Source organism: Lepidochelys kempii, chromosome 2 (genome assembly GCF_965140285.1).
Source record: "Lepidochelys kempii isolate rLepKem1 chromosome 2, rLepKem1.hap1, whole genome shotgun sequence".
Lineage (NCBI taxonomy): Eukaryota > Metazoa > Chordata > Testudines > Cheloniidae > Lepidochelys > Lepidochelys kempii.
Genome location: NC_136381.1, coordinates 268,290,812 through 268,314,304, shown reverse-complemented (window position 1 = coordinate 268,314,304; position 23,493 = coordinate 268,290,812). Strand labels below are relative to the sequence as shown.

Sequence of the window (23,493 nt, the reverse complement as noted above, 5' to 3'; positions counted from 1 at the left end):
AATGCCAGTTTAACATGGGGAGAAGGCATCCAAATGGCACTCGCATTCTTAAAACCTCACAGTCCCCAGTTCTGCTCGGGGTGCCCAGCTAGACTTGGGGTGCCCAGTTCCGCTCAGGGTGCGCAGTTCTGCTCAGGGTGCCCAGCTAGACTCATGGTACCCGGTTCCGCTTGGGCACCCAGTTCTGCTCCGAGCACCCAACTAAGTGCAGGGGCAGGGCCCTCAGCTAGTAACAATCTCTCTGAGCCTGGGATGGCTTCCATCCATGTCTGATTTTCTCCAGATTTCTTATTAACCAAAGAAGAGGTCAGCTGGCCTGGCCCATGTCAGCTTGCCTGAGCAGAGCAGCAGGGAGAGACAGAATACAAAGCCCCCTTAGCCAGCCAGCCGCACCCCCACCAGTCTGTCCAGAGCATCTGCGTCAGTAGGGCCCAGGGAGCCGGCTGGGGTGTCTGGCCGTTGGCGCGTCCTGCCGTGAGCAGGTGTATCTTCAAATGGCACGGTCTGGCTGATTTCACCCAGCTCTCTGAGCCCAGCTGCCCCCTGCCTCTGAGTCTCTGCTGCGAAGCCCTTCACATGAATAGCCTCGGAGCAGCCTGGAAGCCGGATGATCTTGCACAGAAGGGCGGTTTCTCTCCGGGAGCAGGAATCTCATTGTCCAGGAGCTCGGGGGACGTGCAGGTGGAAACACATTTTTCTGGTGTATGCCGTTAACATGGTTCCACTGATGGGCTGACGTCGCCATTGGCCCACAGGGCACCAAGCCAGGAGTGTGCTGGCCGGACGCTCAGGACAAAGACACACTCACAGGTAAATGGTGTCTAATAAAGTAGGCTCCCCCATTAGCTAAATCACTTCTTTAGCCGGCTTTCCTCCCTGAAGCCCAGGCTGTGCTCGTGCTAATGCTGAACCCTTTCACAGCCATCAGCTGTGAGGGGGAGTGTGGTCTAATGGTTAGATCAAGATAGTGGGTGCCAGGACTCCTGTGGCAGCTTCCCGGCTCTGCTACGGAGTGACCTTGGACAAGTCAGTTAATCACTCTGTGCCTCAGTTTCCCTCTCAGTGAGGTGAGGGTGGCAGCTTTGCCCTAGGTTGCCGTGGAGCTGCAAGGTTAATGAACAGCTGCCTGCAGAGCAGTGGGAGGAAAGGCCTTGGGGCTGTGAGCACAAACTGTTCTTTGCTCTAGTGGACTAACCAGCGTGAGTCTCAGATCCAGCCCAAGCCAGATTCTAGTGGGCTCTGAAGATGGCCTTGTTTCATTACTGACCTAGGGGAAAACTCCCCTGTCCGCTGCATGCTGAGCCAGGGGCCAGCTGGGGTCAAGCCATGTGGCTCGGCTGAAATCAACGGAGCTACGTGGATTGACACTAGCTAAGGATCCTGCCTGGTGGCTTTCGGTGCCTATGTGAGATTCATGGAGGGAGGAGAGCAGCATATCAAAGTCATGAGGGTTCACCGCATCTTGCCAGCTCAGAAGCCATGCAGGCCTTGTTGTTGAGTCTTCTGAGATGAGCTACATGTGATGTGTCCACGTCCCTGGTTTTTGGGCAAATCGTGAGCCAGAAGACCCTCTGTCGCTGTAACAAACTGGCTCTTATGCTGCCCCCCACTGGATGGAATTGGAACTGTCCCACCTGTGTGTCACAGACCCTATCTTGCTAACTGAGATTCTCCTTCAATTATGCTTGTGGAGCGGACTGATCTCAGTTCTAGCCCCACTGAGGCCATGAAGTCCCACCTGGGCAGCAGGGAGCAGGATTCTCGCAAGTCCCAGTTGGCTTTGCGTTTGTGCAATGTTTGGGGTTTGTTTGCCAAGCCGGCAACAGCGTTAAATCCAATAGCAAACAGCGGGTGGGTGTAACTGCGAAAGCTTTATCAATATGCCGCAGTTCAGTGGAGTGGCCGAGCGATGGCAGCAAAGCCAAAGAAAGCAGCCGTGCTGCACGGACACCAAGAACCGTCTGGTGTCAAAGCGAAAGACATGCTGGGCCCCGGGGATGATCTCACTTGGCAGCAGGGTGTCAACGCTGAACTCTGAAAATCTGTTCCTGCCTCTCATGAGCTATGCATGAGTGGGATTGCTTTTGTGTACCCGTGGAATAAGACACACTGTGAGATCAGTGTCATGGGCCTGCTGCCCGTAGTACGTTCCCCAGCTCTGCGCGCGCACACACAAGTTACAAGTATCTGAACAATTAAAAACGGGGGGGCATCTCAGGAACGCCTGGGTTAAGTGACCAATTTGCACCACTCACTCTAGCCTGGTCGGCCTGCTGATATACCAGTTGTAGTTAGATGAGGCCCTGAAACAAAAACCCTGTATCAAGGGCCTGGTATGAGGCCTAAGGCCTGAACTAAAGTAATGGTCAAGACTTCGTTAACATAAAGCAAAGTTAAGCTGTGAGCCAGAGGCAGGCCCTGCTTACAAAAGCCGGCAAGGAGAGGGCTGATGTTGCAAAAACACACATAGCCAAAAGGTCCTAGGTACTAGAGATATAAACATGTGTCAGGATGGTACCGAGAACGCTCGGATATGAGCACATTCCACACAGATAACAAGGCGCATGCTGACCCATCCTAAAGACAGGGGCAAAAGGGTAATATGATGGATGGGGTTGTTTTGCTCTAACCAACGTGAACAAGGTGAGAGGTGGCACCTTACTACGTAGAGGGTTTGTACCTCAATACATCAGGAGTGAGGTGTAACTTGTTTGTAGCTCTGCATAAGACTTTACCCCGAGGATATGTCTCTGTCTGGCCTGGGGCAGTGGTAAATCACGCCATGGACTGAGCCAGTCCATTGTCAGGGAGCACATATGTACTAGCAGAACTGTAGACATCTGATCCGGGGCGCTAGAGACTGTGTTTCGTTTGGCAATAAACCTGGCCGGGTGCCTTCGTACCTTGTCGGAATCTGTGGTCCTTGGGGTTTCTCTCGGGGTCTGCTGTGTCAGCGATCCGCGCAGAGCCGGAGCAGCACACAGAGGGAACACACGCACGCAGCTGGCTGTTATCAACATTGGACACAGCAGAGCACCACACCGGTGACGTCTGACAACGTTGGTGACCCCGACCGCTGATCTGGTGAGTAAGTGAGCTGTCTGCTGTAGCAATCGCGATCTAACATGACAGAAAACCACGAGCTGAGGAACCCCCTTATCCTCTCCCTTCAAATCCCCACAGAGTTTGATAACTCGTGGACCCGCTGGATTGCCAGTAAAGGGGGTCCATATGAATTTAAAAAAGAAAGTGGGGAAACTTGAACTGGCATTTGTAAAGCAATGGTAGAAACAGAAGCTCTAAGAAATAATAGAAGTAAAAAAGCTAGGATTTTGCAATGAATGTCCATGGCAGTCAGATGGCTTAAACAACACGCCGACATACTGGCCAGGCACGTAATGGAGCAAACCAGGCAAGTTCAAGGGATAACTAAAGCCTTGGAGGAAGCAACCCAGGCAGTCAAGCACTGGAAAGCCCAAGTTTTTTTAACAGGGCAACAGGCAGTCCAGACTCACGATCTGCTCGAACAGATAAAGCAGGAAAACAAAAAATTGGAGACAGCTGCGGAAAACCTGCAGAAGAAAAACGTTCCGTCCCCTGTTGCTCAACAGACTTTGAGGGTTTTTCCAGTCCCAGAAGGATGGGGGCAGAAATGGAAGCAGGTGGCCCTAGCTAAATTAAAAGATGGAACATGGGACAACTGGAATGGAGGCTGCACTGGGGACATGTGGATGACCCAGCTGGATCATCCTCTCTTGACCCGTGGGCAGGGGCCACTGCACCGCAACCACCACCTTATGATGAGAACCAGGTTTTGGACAAACCCTCCCCAAAGCCTAGACCAATTCCTGTTAAAACAGGAGAAATGAGGGAAAATGGGAGAGAAAGCCCTACCGCGGAACCTGACCCTGACACCCCACTTTACCCTTGACGCTACCCCACCAACTAGTGTTCCACCTCCATTGAGGTTATGGAACGCAGTGGAAACAGCAACAAAAAAAATTAACAGACACTTGAAAACAGCCCTACCCCCATGGCAATTATGCAGAAAGGAAAATGGAGGCACCCAAGTGCGGTACAGATACACCTCACCCACCTTGAGCGAGCGGCTTAACAGCCAGGCTCGATGCTTTAAAAATTAATGAACTAATTGCGTTAGCTGGAGCTGTCAGCCCCCCGCCTTCCAAGAATTTTAATGAGTTTATCGCATGGCTACGTAAATGCTCGCAGCTGTTAAAAGCAGTGGGAATTGATGTTATAGGAACCAATTTTAGTACAAACCCCGTTGGGACCACTGAATTGTCATACCCTTGGTTTTGATGATGATGTTACGCAAATGGTTAAACGTGTGGGGCTCAAAAGCATTTTAAGTTATCCAGTGGATTCGCTGCACTTAAAGGAATTACAGGAATGGCAGGAGAGGCTCCGGCCAAGATGGCTGACAGAAGACAAACGTATGTTAGGTTAACAGTGGGGGATACTGATCTCGAGGATTTGAAGCAACTTGTTTTGGAGGCACTGCCTTCTGGGGTGACCGAATGGATGAATGCTTGGTGCGAGAATGGAGGCAGAGACGTACCTTGGAATGAATGGATTGGAAAAGTGGAGACTGCGGTTAAACAGCAGGAAGGAACTCCTGTCAATGAGCTGCGAACACAGTTAGGACAGTGGAAAATCGGGGGTCCTGGATACTCTCCCTGTGGCCGTGGCCGGGGTAGGAGACGTCGTCGTGGAATGAACAGAGGTAGAGGAGTAAACGGAGAGAGTGAATGGGTTTCGCCTGAAACCTTGAAACGGGAGACTCCAGATCTTAAAGGGGAGAATGAGAAGCTGCGGACGCAGCTACAGGCATGTCTGGTTGGCAAGGGGTCTCAAAAGGGGGAAGAAAAGGCAGCGATGAAGGTGGCTAAGGCAACTGTGGCTAAAGCAATGATCCGATTGCTCATCATTCACTACCACAGGACAGTGCTTCCTGCAACTCAGACTGTGTTTTCCAGCCCCCCATGGCAAGAGATGTCTGGGGACCCCCACGCTGAAGCGCCTGAGTCAGGGATGGGCTTGCAGATTTTCTATTGGGCGTAGGGGCTGGAATGCCTATAGTAAAAGATCCATTTAATGTGTATCCAATAGTGGATTCCATACAGATCCAGGGCATATCAGGAACTAAGCAAACATATGGGGCCTGGGTCACTTGCTGGAGGATTCTCTGCACCTTGAAGTCTTTAAACCATGATTTGAGGATTTCAATAGCTCAGACATAGGTGAGAGGTTTTTCACAGGAGTGGGTGGGTGAGATTCTGTGGCCTGCCTTGTGCAGGAGGTCAGACTAGATGATCATAATGATCCCTTCTGACCTTCATATCTATGACTCTATGAATCTATATGATGTTAAAACCCTCCCTCTCCGGCTTGGTGTACGTACCCTTCAGGAGAAGTGTGCTGCTGCAGGGAGAGACAATCTAATTGGGGTAGAAACCATCAAACGATTGGGATTAATTCTGAACGTCCCAAACATGTGTATCATACAAACTCTCACTGTAACGGGAGAAACAAATAACGCTCACGTGATCCCTATGGGACTTGCTACTCAAACGGCGAAAGCAATAAAGCCCAAACAGCCACCTCCTGCACCAGAAGGCTGGGAAGGTTGGTGAGCTGCAATTCAAACCATCCGAGCAGTGAACTCCCTAGATAAAGGGAAAATACAAACCGCCATTACAGTAGAAGGAGACAACCCCCATTCATCAAACAATACCCAATACCTCAGAAAGCAAAAGAATCTTTATGGCAAGTTACAGAAGAATTGGAAAAATGAAAATTAATTCGAAGGTATTCAGCACCTAACGCAGCACCAATCTGGCCAGTCAAAACCCTGCTGGCACATGCAGATTAACTATTGACTATCGGGGGTTAAACAGAACTGCCAAGCGGGGAGCCCCCAGTAATGGCTGCTTACTCAGAATTGTTGGAGATGGTAACCCCTGACGTGAAGTGGTTCTCAGTACTCGACGTGGCAAACAGCTTTTGGAGTTTACCTTTAAACCCAGAGTCTCAATACAGAACATATTTTGTATTCTAGGGTATATGCAATGTTGCTGGAATGTTTTGCCTATGGGGTACTGTGACGCACCCACAATATTTCATGCTGTAGTGAGAAATATGAGAGAGAAGGAGGGGCTGTTACAAATGGGAAGGATAGTCCAGGATGTAGATGACGTTTTAATCGTCAGTGAAACAGAGCAGGAACACAGTGTTAATGTGGCAGTTATTGACTTGCTGCCAAGCATAGGACTTGAAACTTAACCCCTCTAAATCCCAGATTAAAGAGAGAGAAGTGCAATATCTTGGAATTCGACTCAGTGCAGGGGGAAGGTCTGTGGATAAGGAAAGGGTAAAGTGCGTTGTTAACCTCCCTATGCCAGTAGATACTAAATCTTTGCAATCTTTTTGGGGGTTCACTAACTTCTGCAGAGAGTTTATGGTTGGGTATGCAGAGAAGGCAGGTCCCCTGTACGAGGTACTTAAAAGACCACAGTGGACCTGGACAGAGGAGGTAACTAATGTATGGGAGAGCTTGAAAAAAGGGTTAATGGAGGCACCTACCTTGGTCGCCCCTAACAACGAATTCCCCTTTGTATTGTACCCTAGTGTTAAGAATTTCGGTATTGTTAGTGTGCTTACCCAGGACACTGATGCTGGGGAGAGACCCACTGCTTATTATAGCAGAGCATTAACAGGTCCAGAAAGCAAACTGGAAATGTGTGAGCAAACTGCTCTCGCTGCCTATTGGAAACTACAAAAAGCTCAGGCAATTATCAGAGCGAGCAAGGTGATTATAAAGAGTCACCATGAGCTGGGAAAATTACTCAGTCAGGAAAACCTGTCTAAAGGACGTGTGAGAGGAGACAAGGCCATTCAATGGGTCTTTGCTCTCATGTCCGAGAATGTTGGATTAGTCCCACTAAAAGAACCTGAAATATCTGTATGGGGATTGACTATAAGCGATCAAGAGCATGTTTGTGAACCCCCTCCCCCCCCAAACGGGAATCCAAAGCACACCCTGTCTTTAAAGCAACCCCAGCTGAACAGGTGATTGGAAAAACCATTTGGTTTGTGGACGGTAGCTCATATTACTCTGAAGGAAAACGAGTCACTGGTTTTCCAGGGATTTGTTTAACTGGAAACCTACAAAGAGTTAACTTCTTCCAGTACAAATTGAGCAAAGGGGGAACACAGTCTGCAGAAGTGTCAGTGGTCTTAGAAGTTTTAGCTAGAATGAAGAACAAGCAAACAGAGCTAATAATAGGAACTGATTCAGTTTATGTTTACCAGAGAACCGCCATCTACCTACCATGGTGGAGTAGTGTAGGTTTTACAGGAACTGACAGATCCAAAATTAAACACAAGACCTTATGGCAGCAAATAGAGAAATTGGCAGGGCAGTATCAGAGGATCCGGATGGTTAAAATAAAAGCCCATAAGAGAACAAGTCCATTGAAAAAGGGAAATTGAACAAGCAGATAAAGTGGCTAAGGAAGCACCCCTCACTGAAACGCTGTGGGAGCCCACACCCATTGCAGTAATCACCCGGGCTCAGGCAAAACAAGAACAAGAAAGGGAAGAAAACAACCAGAAAGGAAAGGAGTACTTGTGGCACCTTAGAGACTAACCAATTTATTTGAGCATGAGCTTTCGTGAGCTACATCCGATGAAGTGAGCTGTAGCTCACGAAAGCTTATGCTCAAATAAATTGGTTAGTCTCTAAGGTGCCACAAGTCCTCCTTTTCTTTTTGCGAATACAGACTACCACGGCTGCTACTCTGAAACCAGAAAGAGCTACAGTTTTTACAGGACCTGCAGGCAAAAGATGACTTAATACAGCAATGGATAGTAGCAGTGGCAGGGTGTCCCGTTGAGAAAGGAGGGAGACCGAATTCTGGCAAAACCAGAAAAGGAATGGGTCCTGGTAATCCCTCAGCAGATGCAGTACCTCCTTTTAGGATGGGTCCATGGTTCAACTGTGGGAGGTCACCCAAAACAGGAAGAGGCGTTAGAAAAATTTAAAAAACTGGGATGGTGGCCTGGAATGAAAGAGGATTTAAACCTGCATATTCATAGCTGTTTAACGTGTGCTAAGCAAGACCCTGCTAGAAGAAAAAGACGTGGAGAGTTAATGCATCAAGCATCAAAAGGCCCCCTTCAATGTTTACAGGGTGATTTTGTGGGACCCTTGCCTACTGCTCCTAGGGGAAAGATTTTTGTTGATAATCCTGGATAGTTTTAGCACCACACTGGTGATGTCTGACAACACCAGTTTTCAGGCCGGTCTGGGAATGGATGTGAATTTTATACTTGGAGAAATCCCCATTAAATGGTCACTGCTACTCAAGCGGAACTAGGGTGCACCAATGGTGCTGCCCATCGAGATCATGCAGGAAAAGCAGGCACCAGTCTCTCAGGGTGACAGCTGAACTGCGGTCTCTCTGCCCACAAGAGAGCTTCAAACTAACAGCAAGCGCTAAAGAAGTGGAAACATTAGACTGAAATGATAAAAGAATCCCCCATGGGTTAACAACCACCTTTGATCACAGACTCGGACGGCATGGGACAACCTTAGATTTTAACTTTGGGAGGAGAGAATGCATGTGCAGATGCATTTAATTATTTGCATTCCTTTCCCCCATTTTAAGGAATACGTACATAGTTACAACTGGGTCTCTTTTTGAACTGCCTATGGATTAAACACCTGGGAAATTTAACATTGTTGTGGATCCTTAACTGCACCTTAGCAGTGACTGTTTCCTTTCCCCCTCCTCTGTGGCCAGATAAAAATTCTTTGCGTGGTTTACTGCCCTCCCTCTTGTTTCAGGCTGGGGTAACTGCATGTAATCAAGTGGAGTTACTGCAGGTTTATGACAACTGACAGCAGAATCTGGGCTTGTGTTTATATAAGGATGGTGTAAAATGAAACTCTGACACTGCAAGCGCCCCAAGTCTGGTAGGGATGTTTGAAAACAGAGCCACGCTTTGTTTCCTGCACCCATCAAAATGACCTTGGTACAATAACATGGTTGGAAAACTCACAAACATCTCAAGGCCCCATTCCTTGAGCTTCCCCTGCCGCAGCGAAGCAGTGGGACAAATCCAGGAGGTGTTACTTAGATCTCAAACAAAAGAACTCCTCTCTGACAAACTAATTCGGGGTTGAGGAGTTCATAAAACTGAACATCTCAGAACTACAGCAGGGCTGGTGCATACGTTGCAGTATGGTCTATTGTGTCACTTTCTTCTTGTCCTTCAAATCACTGCAAGGAGGTCTCCAGTGGCCTGAAGACATCAGAATGGGAAAGGATCGTGACATGTTGGCCATTGACATCACTTTACCTTTAGGCGGTTTATTTCTTTTTTTCTGTTGGTGTAACCGCTCGTTCAGCAGGTTGGTGTTTGTAAACTCCAGGTTCTGCTGTATGGGAAAATTCCCAGGGGGAGTGAGACTGAGTGAAAACTGAGGCCAGAGTGTGAGCTCAGGGTCTACATCTGGAATAATTCCGCTGCAGTGGTGGTTGCCGTAGCGAGGAGTTCTATAGAAATGCCCTGTAGACACCGGTGGGGTCACCCCTGATTTAAACCAGCATAACTGAGATTGCAGGCTGGCCCATTTGGCTTCCGTGAACATTTGTTCCAAGGATCTGATTCTCTGGTCTGCTTCACACCCCTTGTGCCATTCTGGCAGCAGAAAGGAGCCACAAACTGAATAGAACTGGCCCCAGGGAGCTAAGTCCAGCATAAGAGGGTACCCTGGCCAGCACTGAATGGCTGAAAGGGCTCTAAGACAGTCCCTAGCAAGGGAATGTGTCCAGCACAGGGAGGGAATATGACCAGGAATGCCTGGTGCTCTGGCTATTCATGACTGACAAATGGCCCATAGAGGGCTGCTCTAACTTGCCTGGGAAGTGAAACAATGGCTTACAGTCACTTCTTTTCATACCACAACACGACCACAAACAGGGATGGAGAACTGGGGCCTGGGTGAGGACCCCCCTCCTCCCCACATAGTGGGCCCAATGTGGGGAGTGGCCAGCTTTAGGGCTTCAAGCCCAGGCCCAGAGGAAGTGGGGAGGGAGCAGCAGCATCTCCAGGAAGTTTTCCTGCTGACCAAGCCTCTGGTGGCCAGAGGGAGCCGAAGCTGGAGTGGAATCTGGGCCACCCTTTGACACGGGGCCGACCTGTGTGGACGCAATGAGAACATGGCACCTGCCCTTGCATGCAGGGACTCTGCTCCCAGCACAAGTCTCCCCAGCTACTTATGCCGATGATGCCCAAGGGCTGAGCAGGGCGCAGGCTTGGTGGGGGGACGGAGTCACCTCGCACCTAGTGCAATATCAGAGTCTCCCTTACAACTTTCTCACGCGGCCGTATCAGAACCTGCTGATGGTGGGGTCAGCTGTGAAACCCCAGTGGGCTTCGCTGGAGGAAAAGCCTCAAGTCCATAATTTCAGAGGGCCAAATCCTGGTTCAGGCAAAATCGCCACTGCCTTCAGTGAGAGTTTGGCCACACCCAGGCCTTCAGGGTTGGGCTTGAAAACTTCACCCAAAATCATACACAGATGCAAATTATTCCACTAGCTGAGCCCAGGCTATGAAACGATCTGGTCAGATCTGGCTGCCTGATAGGCCAACACATCAAAGGGGTAAAAAATCCCAGGCAGCGGCAGGCTCCTTCCCTGGAATTTGAAGAGCATTTTGGCAGGTGACTTTTCCCGTTACTCTTGGTCAGCAGCTTCAGAGCCCTGACCGGAACTGTGGCCTCAGTGACACCAATGACAAAACCTCCACTGACTTCAATGGGGCCAGAATGCCAGGCAATGAGGAAATGGGCCTGTCTTAGGGCTTGGGCATTGGGTGTTGGGTTCATCACCACAAGAAGTTAGTCAAACGTCAGGTCAGTGAAGAGAACACCAGAAAGCCAGGTCACGGGGGCTGATGGTTAAGATATGAAAAACAGCAATAGTAAAGTCTTGCGCCAATATTTTCAAACCTGTGTACCAACATCTTAGACACCTAAATACATATTTAAGCTTCTAAATACAATCGGTTGGGCTTTCTGCAGAGCAAAGCACCCAGCACTCTCACTGAGAATGGGTTTGGTCCCTCTGGAAATCAGACTGCTCTCAGACAAGCTGCCTGTAAATGTATTCAGGTGCCTGACTGTGTTTGGAGCCACTGGTCTTTTATCATTGGTAGGTCCCAAAGCATATTACAAGGTGGGTAAGCATCATCGGCCCTGTTTTATAGATGGGGAAACTGAGGCACTTGAAGGGTTCCTCGTAGTGCTGAGGTCTCAGAGCACCAGGGAGCTGAGGCAGGAAATGTCCGTGATTTGGCAACACTTCTAGGCCCACAACTGGAGGCCTCTGCACAATAGTGCATTGCACCCTATGGAGGTGGGGTTGAAATATGAGTTCAGGAGATCAGGGCAAATCCCTGGTCTTATCCCCAGGCTCGTTAATGTCTACACCGGGGAGATGGGATCTAGCATTTAAGTCTCATCTGAGCGATTCCCACACACTCAGATGTACCCCAAGCCGCCAGCTCAGCGCTGGCCCCATGGCCCGCTCCAGCAGAGGGGCGAGTGGGACGGGAACGGGTGCCTCTGTGGCTTCCCTCCCCTATCCAGTGTCCGGCGCTCAGCCCAGGCCCTGCTGGGAGATGTTATTTATCCCCTCTCCCCCTAGGAAGCCAGGGAGGGTCTGTGCTGGGGACTGTGGCTGGCACACGCCGCCGGCATCCCACAGCAAGACCTGGGCAGAACTACATCTCCCAGCGTCCCCCTCTAGCAGCAGCCCACACGGCCCCTTCCTCCCAGGCTGTTACAAATGGAGATGGCTCTGATGTAGGGAGATGCCCCTCTGATTTGAGGACCATCTCGGCAAAGGGGGATTGGACCAGCCAAAGCAGTGACCCTCTGGAGCCCTGTTTGGGGTGCCCCAGCTTGACCCCCCTCACTGGCCCTGAGGGCCACTCCCTCCCCATATCCCCTGCCCTTGCTATGAGCTGTGGCAGCTAATCTTCCCCAGCCCTGTATTCATCAGTTTGTGGAGTGGGGCAGGGGGCAGTCTGCACCGGCTGATTGGGAACTTGCTTTTGCAGGCACATGAAAATGTGAGCGATGGATCCCTGCGAGGTGGACAGATCAGGGTGACGGCTGCTGACCGGCTCCCAGCCCCGGACACCTCGCGTTACCTGCCGACATGTCTGAAGGGCTCTCCCGCAAGGTAAGGGTTGGGTGTGCGGTCAGACCCGAGCAGCTTGTGGTTACTGGTCCCCTGTTGGACAGGATCAGTGCCCGGGGTTCCCTGTGGCCGTTCCCAGCCATCTAAACCGGACACCCCAAGCTCACCCAGGCCTCACCCCTGATTGAGGAGAACAGTCCCCAAGTCACCAATATGTTTATCATTGTCCCCCCCACCTCCCCCCAGATCGACTAGTCCAATGGAGCAAAAAGACATGCCCCGTCTGCCTCTCTTGGCAGCTTTCAGACATTGGCAGGTGCCAGTCGATCGTGGCCCCAGCACATCACAGACCAAGGCTGGTGCTAGGCCCTGACGGGGGTAAATTAAGCAACATGTCTGACATGTCAGTAGGTATCTGATTTGAAAGTGCCTGAGGCCAGGGCTCTGGGAGTCATGGCTGATGTTCCCTGGTGTTTAATTTCCATGCTGGGCAGGGGGGTGGGGACTCGAGACCTGGCTGCATGAGCAGGAACCATTCCTCTGAACCCCCCAGCATCGCAAGGGTTAAAACAACACACACACACACACACACACACGCACGCTCGCTCGCTCGCTCGCTCCCCATCCAGACAGCCTGAGAGACAAGACTCTTGTGTTCCCTTTGCCTGTTTTAAACACAAGTCTCCAGCCCAGCAACAGGAGACAAAGGACCGGGTAGCTCAGGCAGCTCTGTCTATAAATCCCTAGCATCAGCTGTGCCTTTCCCTGTCTTTGTCCTATTATGGGGGTCGATTCTGCCGGGCACGGAGCCTCCCTCAACTCCCACTAGCTGCACAGAGAGCGGAGAGTGCTCAGCACCATCCGGGGGAAAGGTGCACTTCTCAGGATCAGCCCCGTTGCCTTATACCCCAGGGACCTGACTGGCTTCTACAGAGCTGTTCTGGCCCTAGGCTTTACCTTAGGTGGGGAGCCAAGGGCAGGCTTTTCTGACCCACCTGTCCACTGGCTTCAAATGTTCATCCCTGCCTTCTCTCTCTATTGATCACTTGCCATGGAATGACAGGTATGCACATTGCTCCACAGCTCCACGCCCTTCCGTTCCCCGTTCCTCCCAGGCTGGTAGAAACAGCTTCAGTGTGTTCTGGCTCTGGGAAAGTGCCTTGAAGCCATGAGTGGGGCTTTACATGCAATAGGGACAGGGCACGTTCTCGTTAAGGTAGATCACAAACTGGGCTTTCCGTGGCCTCGTAAACATTAGACGCGGGAGGAGAGATGAAAAAGGGTGGGACTGTTCAGCTGAAAATAGAGGTGCGTGAGGGGGGGAATATGAGAGAGGTCGAAAAAACCAGGACTGGGGTGGAGAAAGCGAACATTTCCCCCTTCACACAACACAAGAACCAGGATCACCCAATGAAATTAATGGGCACCAGGTTTAAACCAAACCAAAGGGTGTTTTTCTTCAGACAAGCCACAATTAACTTGTGGAACTCATTGCCATGGGATATTGTGAAGGTCAAAAGTATAACTGGGTTAAAAAGAAGAGTTAGATAAGTTCATAGCAGACAGGTCCATCAACAGCTATTAGCCAAGATGGTCAAGGACGTAACCCCATGATCTGGGTGTCCCTAAACCTCCAACTGCCAGAAGCATCTGGCCGTGGCCACTGTCAGAGAAAGGATACTGGGCTAGACACATAGGCGCCGACTCCATGGGGAAAAAATGGTGGATGCTGAGCACCCACCGGCAGCCCCCCCATCAGCTCACTCCCACCCCACCCCCAGCACCTCCCACCGCCGGCAAGCCCCACTGATCAGCGCCTCCTCACCCAGCCTCCTGCACGCCATGATCAGCTGTTTTGCAACGTGCAGGAGACTGGGGGGATGGGGGGAGGAGCGAGGCGGTGCACTCGGGGGAGAGGGCGGAACTGGGCAGGAAGAGGCAGGGCAGGGTGGAGCGGGGGCAGGAAGAGGTGGTGCAGGGGTGGGGCCTTGGGGGGGAAGGGTGGAGTGGGGGTGGGGCCTGGGGCAGAGCTGGAGGTTGAGCACCCCCCAGCACTTTGGAAAGTCAGTGCCTGTGGCTAGATGGACCATTGGTCTGACCCAGTACAGCCTTTCTTATGTTTTTAATATTCTGTTATGTAATTGAGTCCATCCATGACAATGCAAAATTGTTTCTTATTGTACGTGACTGGGCAGAGCTCAGTTATCTGGATAGGGTGAAATTCACCCTGTGCAAGGGATCAGCACAAGTGGAACTTGAGTGGTGCCTAGATCTTGTAGGGCTGAAATTTGATGTAACTGGTCTTTGTGCTGGTCCCTACAGGGGGTGAATTTCACCTGTACTTTGTCACCAGTTCTGAACCTTATTCAGTTCTTGGCCTCAAGAATATCCTGTGCCAATGAGTTCCACAGATTAATTAGATGTTGCATTTTTTAAAAAAAATGCTGTCTTTGTGTCCATTGTAAATCTGTTGCCCTCTCTCGCCATCCTTTCTAAAGCGAGGTTTCTAATAGGGAAGGGATCCTCAAGGGTTATTATCATCCCGCACACTCAGATGGTGACCTCCAGACCCAAGTCCAACACTTTCCCTCTAGCAACTTGGGCATGTAGAAAAATCAGGGTAAGAGATTGGTAAGGAGACAAGACGGAAGGAAGCTTGTTGAATGCGATCTAGTTAATGGCCAACCGGGACCTATTTTTAGGCTTGGAGTGAATAGGTAGGGCCAGAAGGATTCCTGTTCTAATCCCATTCACTTCACTGGAGCTATCCCAGGGGTGGATCTGACCCAGTGTTTTGCCTATCTCCATCATAGACGATAAACTTTCTAAGCTCCTCTTCCACGATGGCGGGGGGAGATACCCAGAGGGCCTCTGACAGGGATCTAGCAATGGTGGTGAGTCGAAAGTCCAATGCGGTGCTGGGATTGTGTCTAGACAGGGGCTCTGCTCTGCACCCGCTCCCACCTGCTTGCAGTGAGAGGGCTAAGGGGGGCAGAAGGGTCTGACGTGACTTCCATAGCGGCAAACCCAGCATTTGGCACTGCCCGCACTGGTCAGCTGGCCATCTTTTCACGAGGCAAAAGTGGGACACGTGCAGGAGCCCCGCCCCCCTCCATGGCCCCGCCCCTGCTCCTGCTTTTCCCCTCTTGGCCCTGCCCCCTATTCCTCCTCTTCCCACTGAGGCCCTGCCCTCTGGCCAGGAGAGAAGCCAGAGCTGGGCAGTGATAAGAGCCACCCAAGGCCCCACCCCTGCTCACCCCTCTCTGCCCCCTGCATCGCTCACCCATAGGGCTGGTAAAAAGGCCCTCCCACTTTGAAAAGTAATGGGGCCATGGGCCCCTGGCCGGCATCCTGGCCAAATTCCAGCTCTGATCATTCTGTCCTGCCTCCCTGAATTCCCCCGGCAGCTTCAGCAGGAGACAAGATTCTTCCTGCCCCAGCCACAGGTCCAGACTTTTGAGTGAAATGCCCTGGAAAGTTGCCTTAGTCACCACTGTCAGTTATCTGTTTGGCAAGTTGGAAAGGCCTCTGGATGGTTCACTGCCCCACGAGCCACCAGACTGAACTAGAGGGGAACTGAAAAAAAAAATCCAGAAACCGGCAACAGCTGGGGTTTTAAAACATGCCAACAGACAAAGGCAGCGGTTAAAAAAAGCAACTCTGATTTCAGTCTGACTCATGGAGACGTGCCCAACGTCCTGCTGCCATCTCCCTCTTCTCCCCCGTCGGGGCCAATCACGCCTCGTGCCGGCTGTTGACAGTACAGTCCTTCAGAGCACCGAGAGGCCCCAGCTGAAAGAGACTGACCCTTCCCCAAGGGACGTAGTCTCATAGACAACACAGGCCATTGATGGAAGGGGAAACAGAGGCACAGAGAGCAGAAGGGACTTGCACAAAGCGCCCAGCAAGTCAGCAGAAGACCCAGGAACACAACCCAGTTCTCTTGTATCCCAGCCCAGCCCTCTGTCCATTGAACCGTATCTTGTCTTAAAATTGGATTGTGCACTCCTGGGGACGGGACTGTGTCTCCCCATGTGTTTGTTTAGCCCCTGTCCCAGTGTGGGCCCATGCGCGGGTGGGTGCTGCTGTTCTATAAATGAGACTAATCACACCAAACGTGCACTCGTCGCTGTTTCAGGTCCCCGTGACGTTTGACGACGTTGCCGTCTATTTCTCTGAGGAGGAGTGGGAGATTTTGGCAGAATGGCAGAGGGAGCTTTACAAGGAGGTGATGAAGGAGAACCTGGAGACTGTGCTTTCTCTAGGTAAGACAGTCATCTGCCTTCCCTGTACCCGGTTCCTCCCTCCTGCATTACTTTGGACAGGACTTGCCGGTGTTTTGTGTTACACTGTAATGAACTGGCTGGGGTGCAGAGGTGCACACTTCCCTCTAGTGGATGAGATTAGAACTGGCCAACTGTGTGTCCTAGGCCCCATACTGCTAACAGCTAAATAAGATTGTCCTTTAGCTCAGGTAGTAGAAGATTGTGATTTCGGAGCAGGGGGAGCCATGTCATAGCATCATCCCACCCCCAGATTCCAGCTGGCTGTGACAAGCAAACTAGTTAGAACAGTGAAGTCCCAGATGGCCCTGTGTCTGTTACAATGCAGGTGTAGAATTACACACTTTCCTTCTCACGTTCCTCCCAGTGACATTCAAGGAAATAAAAAAATATATCGATAGCTTAACGAAATGTCCCCCAATTAAACTCCCACTGTGGCGCATAAGTGGTCAGACTGTGTGGAAGGCTTTGTGGAAGAAGGGTGTCTCAAGAAAGAGCCAGTGTCACCAACTCGCGTGATATTATCATTCATATTGTGATATTTGCTGTTCTTCTTAAAGCCCCAACTCCTGGAATCAGGTGATTACATGAGAGTCTCAGCTTTCCTTAAAAGAAAAAGTAAGTTTCTAGCCCTCCTGGTCTCGGAGAAAAGCTCTGCTGAGTTTCTCAGAGACTCCTCAATCTGAACTCTAAAGCTTGTCATCGTCTTTCTCGGGAAGGATTCCAGATCCCCAGACCTGGCGTCGTGTCCCTGACGGAGCGAGGGGGAGAGGCTTGTGTCCAGTATCCCAAGGACCCTGCACCTGAGACCCACTTTGGGGGTAAGTGTATGGCTCACAAGGTTCTGTGGGCCAATCTGACGTGGGGTCCGTTTCTCTTCTCCTGAAGGTTTTGCACAGGCTACGTCGAGGTGGCCAAACTGCAGCTCTTTTACCATTAAAGTGAGGCTCACAGAGCCCCCCAAGCCTCTCCCACTCTCTGCCTACCAGACGGGGGTTGGGAGGAGAGCTCAGGGCTTCTGTCCTGCGGGGGAGTGGTAGGGCTAGGGGCTTCTGCCAGAGATGACTGGTGCCTGCTGAGGGGGGGCACAATTTAAAGGTTCGCCCCCCCTCCAATAGCTTGAGTCATGCCACACCAGGCATGCCCCTTCTCTTCTCCTCAGGGGGGTGTTAGCTCCCCGTGGAGAGGCAACGGCAAACAGCTGGGAGCTGCAGGGAGGGGCCTCTGCTTTAGCTCTGTGGGAAGCGTCAGCCACAAAAACTGCAGCTTTCCTTGCAGCTCCCAGCTGGTTTCCTCTGCCTTTCCCCACAGCTGCAGCTCCAGGTGCTGGCTCCAGCAGCTGCTGTGCAGGTCTCGCCATGTGACCGAGCAGGGCCAGCAAATATCTGGGGGGTACGTGCCTCCATGTGCCCCCCATGCATCGCCTCTGGCTTGTGCCCCACGGGTAGGGGGGTGTCTCAGGGATTCAGCCCCGGGGAGGTGTGTCTGCTGGGGCTCGGGGCTTCAGCAGGAGCAGGGCTGAAACCCCAAGCCCCAGCAGGTGCACCCCGTCTCTCAAACTTCTGAAGGTTGTCGTACGTGGCTCGGAGGGTCAGTAAGTTTGGCCACCCCTGGGCTACTATAAAATCTGCACCCAGCATCTCAGCCAAAATCCTCGTGGAGTGGAACCATGTTCCCGCTGTTCCCCCTAGGACGCCCAGGGCTTGACTTGTAGTGGGGACATGGCGAGCGGTACAGTGCTCTGAGAACCAAGGCCGTGACACACAGACTAGTACCAAAGGACTGGCCACGCCCACAACCACCCCAAGGCTGTGGTTACCCATGAACGTGTAAGACAGAGAGAGACGTCCCCAAGTGATTGACCTGCCCAAGCGCCCTCCAGCCCCAGGACAGCGCCCCCAAGAGGGCCGTTTGCACTGCGCGGACTGAGCAGTGAGGCGCGGGGGCTGGGCTGTTTCGGTGGCACCATGCTGTATTGGAACCTTTCAGGAGACAGCTTGCTAGGCCCTGACCAAGAAGCGGACGCCATCGAGTGGGTTGCGGAGCAGCCTAGAGAAGCCCCTTCTCTCCCCAGCTGTGATGCACGTGTCCAGTGGGGCTGGAGCACCTGCAGCGAGTTGGGACCGCGGGGGCAGCCTGGGTTACTGGGCCGCTGGGGAGCTGGCTCTGGAGCTGTGCCCGACGGGCGCGAAGACACCTCCGGGCTGCAGCCGAACCGCCAGCAGAGCCAGGCAGAGGAGCAGCCGCGCCCGCGCCCCGGGGCCCGCACACGGGCGAGAAGCCCCACGCCTGCGCCCAGGGCGGGAAGAGCGTCGTCAAGCGGTGCGCACCGCGGGGAAGCCGCACCGGGTGCGAGAGGACCTTCATCCTGCGCTCCAACCTGGTGCCGCACCTGCCGGAGTGCCCAGGGCCGGAAGGGATTCATCCGCCACTCCCAGCTCCCGCGCCCCGGGGACGGGGAGCCCCCCTGCCGCTGCCTCAAGGGCGTCCACCAGCCGACCAACCTGGCCACTCACCAGTGGACTCACCTGGCGGAGGGGGCCCTGCCGTGCAGCCAGCCGGGCCGGGCCTTGCTGAGCCCCAGGGAGAGCTGGGAGCAATGTTCCCTCTCAATTTTTGACAGGCCGTGTGCGCAGAAAATCTCTTCTGTGCAAATGGCTGTGCGCGCGGTGTGTTGCCGTGTGCACGGGGTTTGGGATCTGCGTGCGCCCGCACACGTGCACAGCTTGCAGGGCACGGGGCCTAGGAGGGAAGCAGCCGACGCGGTCGGAGGCTGGCGGAGCCGGCTCCTGTTCAGCCAGGCCTGCATTCCTCTGGCAACACCAACAGGGTCCTAGGTGGGCAACACTCAGCCAAGCACCGTACCTTACCCAGCAGCCAGAGCGCGGCTCGGCTGAGCACCCGCACGGGCCTCTCTGCAAACTGGTGTGAGCACACGCATGGTCCTGTCCTGCTGCTCTGATTATTGCTTTGTACTGCAGAATCATCTGGTCCTAGGCCAGGGGCTAGGCGCTGTACAACACAGAACAGAAAGGCCATCCCTGCCCCAATGAGCTTACTTCTAAGAGAGGAGAAAACAAACAGCTGCAGCCAGACAGGCGGGGAGCACAGGGAAACAATGAGACAGTCCTGGTCAGCAGGATCAGCAGTGAGCTCGGCCCCCCCACTGCCGAACCGAACCGGTGTCAAGTTTCCTAGAGAGTTTTCCTCTCGCACAGTGTCAATACCTTCCATCTGTCTCTATCCTTTACCTCCTCCGTTGCAGCGAGCCACACACACAGGCTGGGCGTCCCTAACTCCTCTCTCTCTCCTTCTGGCAGTTGTAAAGCCCTCATCACTGCAAACCCCACCCAAGGAAGGGCTCAGTCATAGTTTACCTGCATCGCCCTCTGCCTGAGCTACCAAACATTAGCCAGGCGGGGGTGCTGCTCTTTCTCCTGGGCATGTGTCTTTGAGTCCTGTTGCTCTCTGGGAGGCCGGCTGTGCTCTGCAGATGCATTAGGTCCTCCAGCTGGGCTCTCCGTGTGGGCACCATAGCACTTGTTTCACAACCTCTCTGCTGGCACCCTGCGCTTCTTTAGGTTTTGCTCACCTCACAACAAGCTACCTCAACTTGCTCAACAACCAAGCTAAAGCTACCTCAGCCCCCTTCTGTTCCCGGCATCTCTCCTTGCACATGTTCCTCTCTGTGGAGTCTTCTCTCAGCCAACGTGTCGCCGAAGGGCTACTCCCAAACACAGCACAGGCTCGGCCTCAGTCCTTACCAATGGAGGACATCCAGCCCCAGGACAATATACAGCCACCGTTTCCTGGTGTGGGTGCCATCTGCACAGGACCTGCTTGGTCCGGCCAGTTCAGCTCCCCTACCCCTGCTAGGCAGGCATGTTAATCAACGGCCTCCTGTGGGAGACCCCCTCGGAGGCTAGCAGAGTGTTAGGGATCCAGCCCGTGGGCCGTAGTTTGCCCATCCCTGCCCTAGGAGGTTAGCAGAGTGTTAGGGCGTTTTCACTCACCCTTAGGACACAGGATGACAAGATGTCTCTTGGCTCCCAGCTATATGAACCTGTAATATCCAAATGCAATTGACGTCACCCATTTTACTGGGATTCTCCTCCATTTAGAATCCAAAAAGTCAGCGACAGAAGGACCTAGTTAAATCACATCATGTTTATCCCAGCGGACAACACAAAGCTGTTCCCCGTTCCATATTTTCCATGCCTTTGCCAGGCCAGTCTTCAGTGATTCCAGAGACAGGGCTTCCACTGCTGCTCTTGGGCAACCCCATGCGCTGGGTGTCCCTAAAGCTCCGACTGCCAGAAGCCGGGATTGAACAGCAGGGGATGGATCACTCAAAAATTGCCCTGTTCAGTTCGCTCCCTCTGAAACATCTGGCACTGGCCACTGTCACAAGACAGGATACTGGGCTAGATGGACCACTGGTCTGACCCAGTGTGGCCGGTCTTATGTTCTTAAACTAGTCCCCAATGTAACAGAGGTCAGTGGTAAGATGCTTGTGGCCCTAGAGCGTTGAGAAGCTATCGGGGGCAGCAATGAGCACCAGTTTTCTATGCAGACCTGGCCATGCAGCCTCTGCAGAGTCAAAGACCAACACAGGGTGGGTTCCCCCATCACGCTGCTGTTCACGTCTCGCTAAGTTCTTGCCGTTTTCATGCTCTAGCTGTCCTGTAACATGGGGAGAGACACAGCCTAGGGATTAGGCCACTAGAAACAGCTGAGTTCCAGCCCTGGCGCTGACAGTGATACCTGGGGGCAAGTCACTTAACCACTCTGTACCTCCACTGCTTCCTCTGTGAAATGGGGGTGAGAGATGTCATGAAGCGCCATTAGGGTTTGTACCATGTTACCGTGCTTGGCTCAGGTCTATGAGAGACAGGGAGGGTCAATTTCACTGAAATCCACAGAGCTGCCTCAGTTTCTGGCCATAGATCATTTGGCCCTGAATCTCTGCGGTTTCAGGAAACAGAGGGAATCTTCAGTGAAATTACTAAGTGGAACAGTGTTTCAAAACTTGACATTTTTGAATAACAGGGAGTCCATACTGTGTTTACAGGCGCAAAATAGTCATTATTATTATGAATCATTAATACTAATAACAACAAACAGACAAAATGATGCTTGTTACATGGCTATTTGAGGGGTGCAAGGAAGGAATATTGCTTTACTTACCTCCCCCCACTTTATTTCTGGTACTAGACTGTTTGCCATGCCAACATTTCTGTGAACACAGATTCATTTCTGGGTTTCAGAGTAGCAGCCGTGTTAGTCTGTATTCGCAAAAAGAAAAGGAGGACTTGTGGCACCTTAGAGACTAACCAATTTATTTGAGCATAAGCTTCGTGAGCTACAGCTCACTGAATGCATCCGATAAAGTGAGCTGTAGCTCACAAAAGCTTGTGCGCAAATAAATTGGTTAGTCTCTAAGGTGCCACAAGTCCTCCTTTCCATTTCTAGGTCTGACTCTAATGCCTCTCGTGGTAGAGGGCTGAAGTGAGGTGATGGAGCCTTTAGGACGGACCCTCTATATACTTGCTTTCCTAAGTTTAAGGCAGACACTTAGGGCCAGCATCTGATCTCAGTATGCCAATATAAATCTGCAGTGACTCCGCCTAAGTCATCAGTCAGACCCTGAGGTCGGAAATGCCCCTCGGTCCTGTATAAGCATGTAACTATTGGGCGGCATTTCCTTCTCGTGGTATGGGAGTGTGTGTGTCAGTCCAGTCTGGAATCTTTTGGGCTCTGTTTTTGCGCGTGATAATGGCCCCGAACATCTGGTGGTAATTCTCTAGTAACCTGAAAGCTCTTTGGCAGCTGTACTAGTTTATCTTAAGGCAGGACCCCCTGATCCTCCCTCAAAACAGAGACGTGAACAGAACTGCAAATGCACCCGCTGCATCCCAGAATTCAATGCCGTAGCCAGTTTGCATAATGGAAAATTGCTTTATCCCGGACCCCCTGCCTTTCCATTAGCTGTTTAATCTCCTTCTCGTCCTAACCCTGTTAAGCCCCTCCACTACAACTGAATTGTGTGGCAGCCATTTTGCATTGTCACACCAGCAGTGAACATATGACATTACAGCAAGCATGTGAACGTTCAAAATGGCTGCTGCTGGGGCCTGCTCCTTTTTCCAAATCTCTGGCCATTCCGAGCCCAAGCCCTGTTTGTAGAGAGAGGATCTTCTTGCTGCTTACAAAGCCAAAGGAAGGCTGGGTGGAGGGGGGAAGGGTCAGAGCTTTTGATCTCTAGGTTTAAAACTGGATGTAAATAAATATCATACGAACTCAAGTCAGGAATAAGGATGATCTGGTATTTGTGTATTTGAGGGGGGTTCTTCACTTTTTAAAGGATTATGTGTTGAGAAATGTATTGAATTGTATTTTAAATATATCTGTGTATATCTAACGTCACCTAATTTCTAATATTTAAATGTTGGTGAATAATCAAGTGGTTGTTTCTATGTTGGTCATTGATGTTAATGAATTTTACTGTAAATATATCCAGGAGATAAAACTGACCAGCTACTGCTTTAAAAAGGACTTTTTCCTCCCAGTGCCTCTGCCTGGGTTTCTTTTTAATGTTCTGGTGGAGCATAAGTAATGCAAAAACCATAACTAATCATGTGTGAATGTCAGGCAAGGGATCATTACGATTTATTTTGTGCATGTGATAAACATAAATGCTTTAAATAAAAACCAAACCAGACCCAACACCCATGCTATGTTTGTCAAACTCTACGTTAAATTAAATCAAGTTTAGCAGTAGGACCCTCTCGTTCTTTTGCGTTAGCTGTTATGGATATAAAATGAATGTTTAAAAAGTGCAGTGTGCTTGTGTTTTATTTACAGATGGAGTTATTTACAGAAATATGAATGAATAAAGGAAACTGTTTGTTTTAAAAGCACAACATGTAATTAACCTGTGGAACTCACTGGCCCAAGATATCACAGAGGCTAAGAAT

General features: G+C 51.5%; 1 protein-coding gene across 2 annotated transcripts; it reads left to right on the top strand.

The window, feature by feature from the left end:
- Positions 1–437: 437 nt before the first annotated feature.
- Positions 438–21,872, top strand: LOC140905785 (uncharacterized). Of its 2 annotated transcripts, XM_073329257.2 has the most exons (5): positions 438–810; positions 12,151–12,275; positions 16,372–16,498; positions 17,236–17,337; positions 18,506–21,872. In XM_073329257.2, exons 2-5 carry the CDS (start codon positions 12,252–12,254, stop codon positions 19,351–19,353), a joined length of 1,101 nt encoding a protein of 366 aa, XP_073185358.1. In that variant the 5' UTR covers positions 438–810; positions 12,151–12,251; the 3' UTR covers positions 19,354–21,872. The 2 variants fall into 2 exon arrangements, with proteins under 2 accessions (XP_073185358.1, XP_073185361.1); XM_073329260.2 differs by lacking the exons at positions 438–810; positions 12,151–12,275 and adding an exon at positions 17,077–17,134 and having other exon boundaries at positions 16,415–16,498.
- The last annotated feature ends 1,621 nt before the right edge of the window (positions 21,873–23,493 follow it).

Bases quoted from the DNA above. Each gene is read 5' to 3' on its own strand.
- LOC140905785 (XM_073329257.2), top strand. From the start codon at position 12,252: ATGTCTGAAGGGCTCTCCCGCAAG. The intron at 12,276-16,371 runs GTAAGGGTTGGG...TCGCTGTTTCAG, and splicing joins CTGAAGGGCTCTCCCGCAAG to GTCCCCGTGACGTTTGACGA. The intron at 16,499-17,235 runs GTAAGACAGTCA...TTTCTCGGGAAG, and splicing joins GGAGACTGTGCTTTCTCTAG to GATTCCAGATCCCCAGACCT.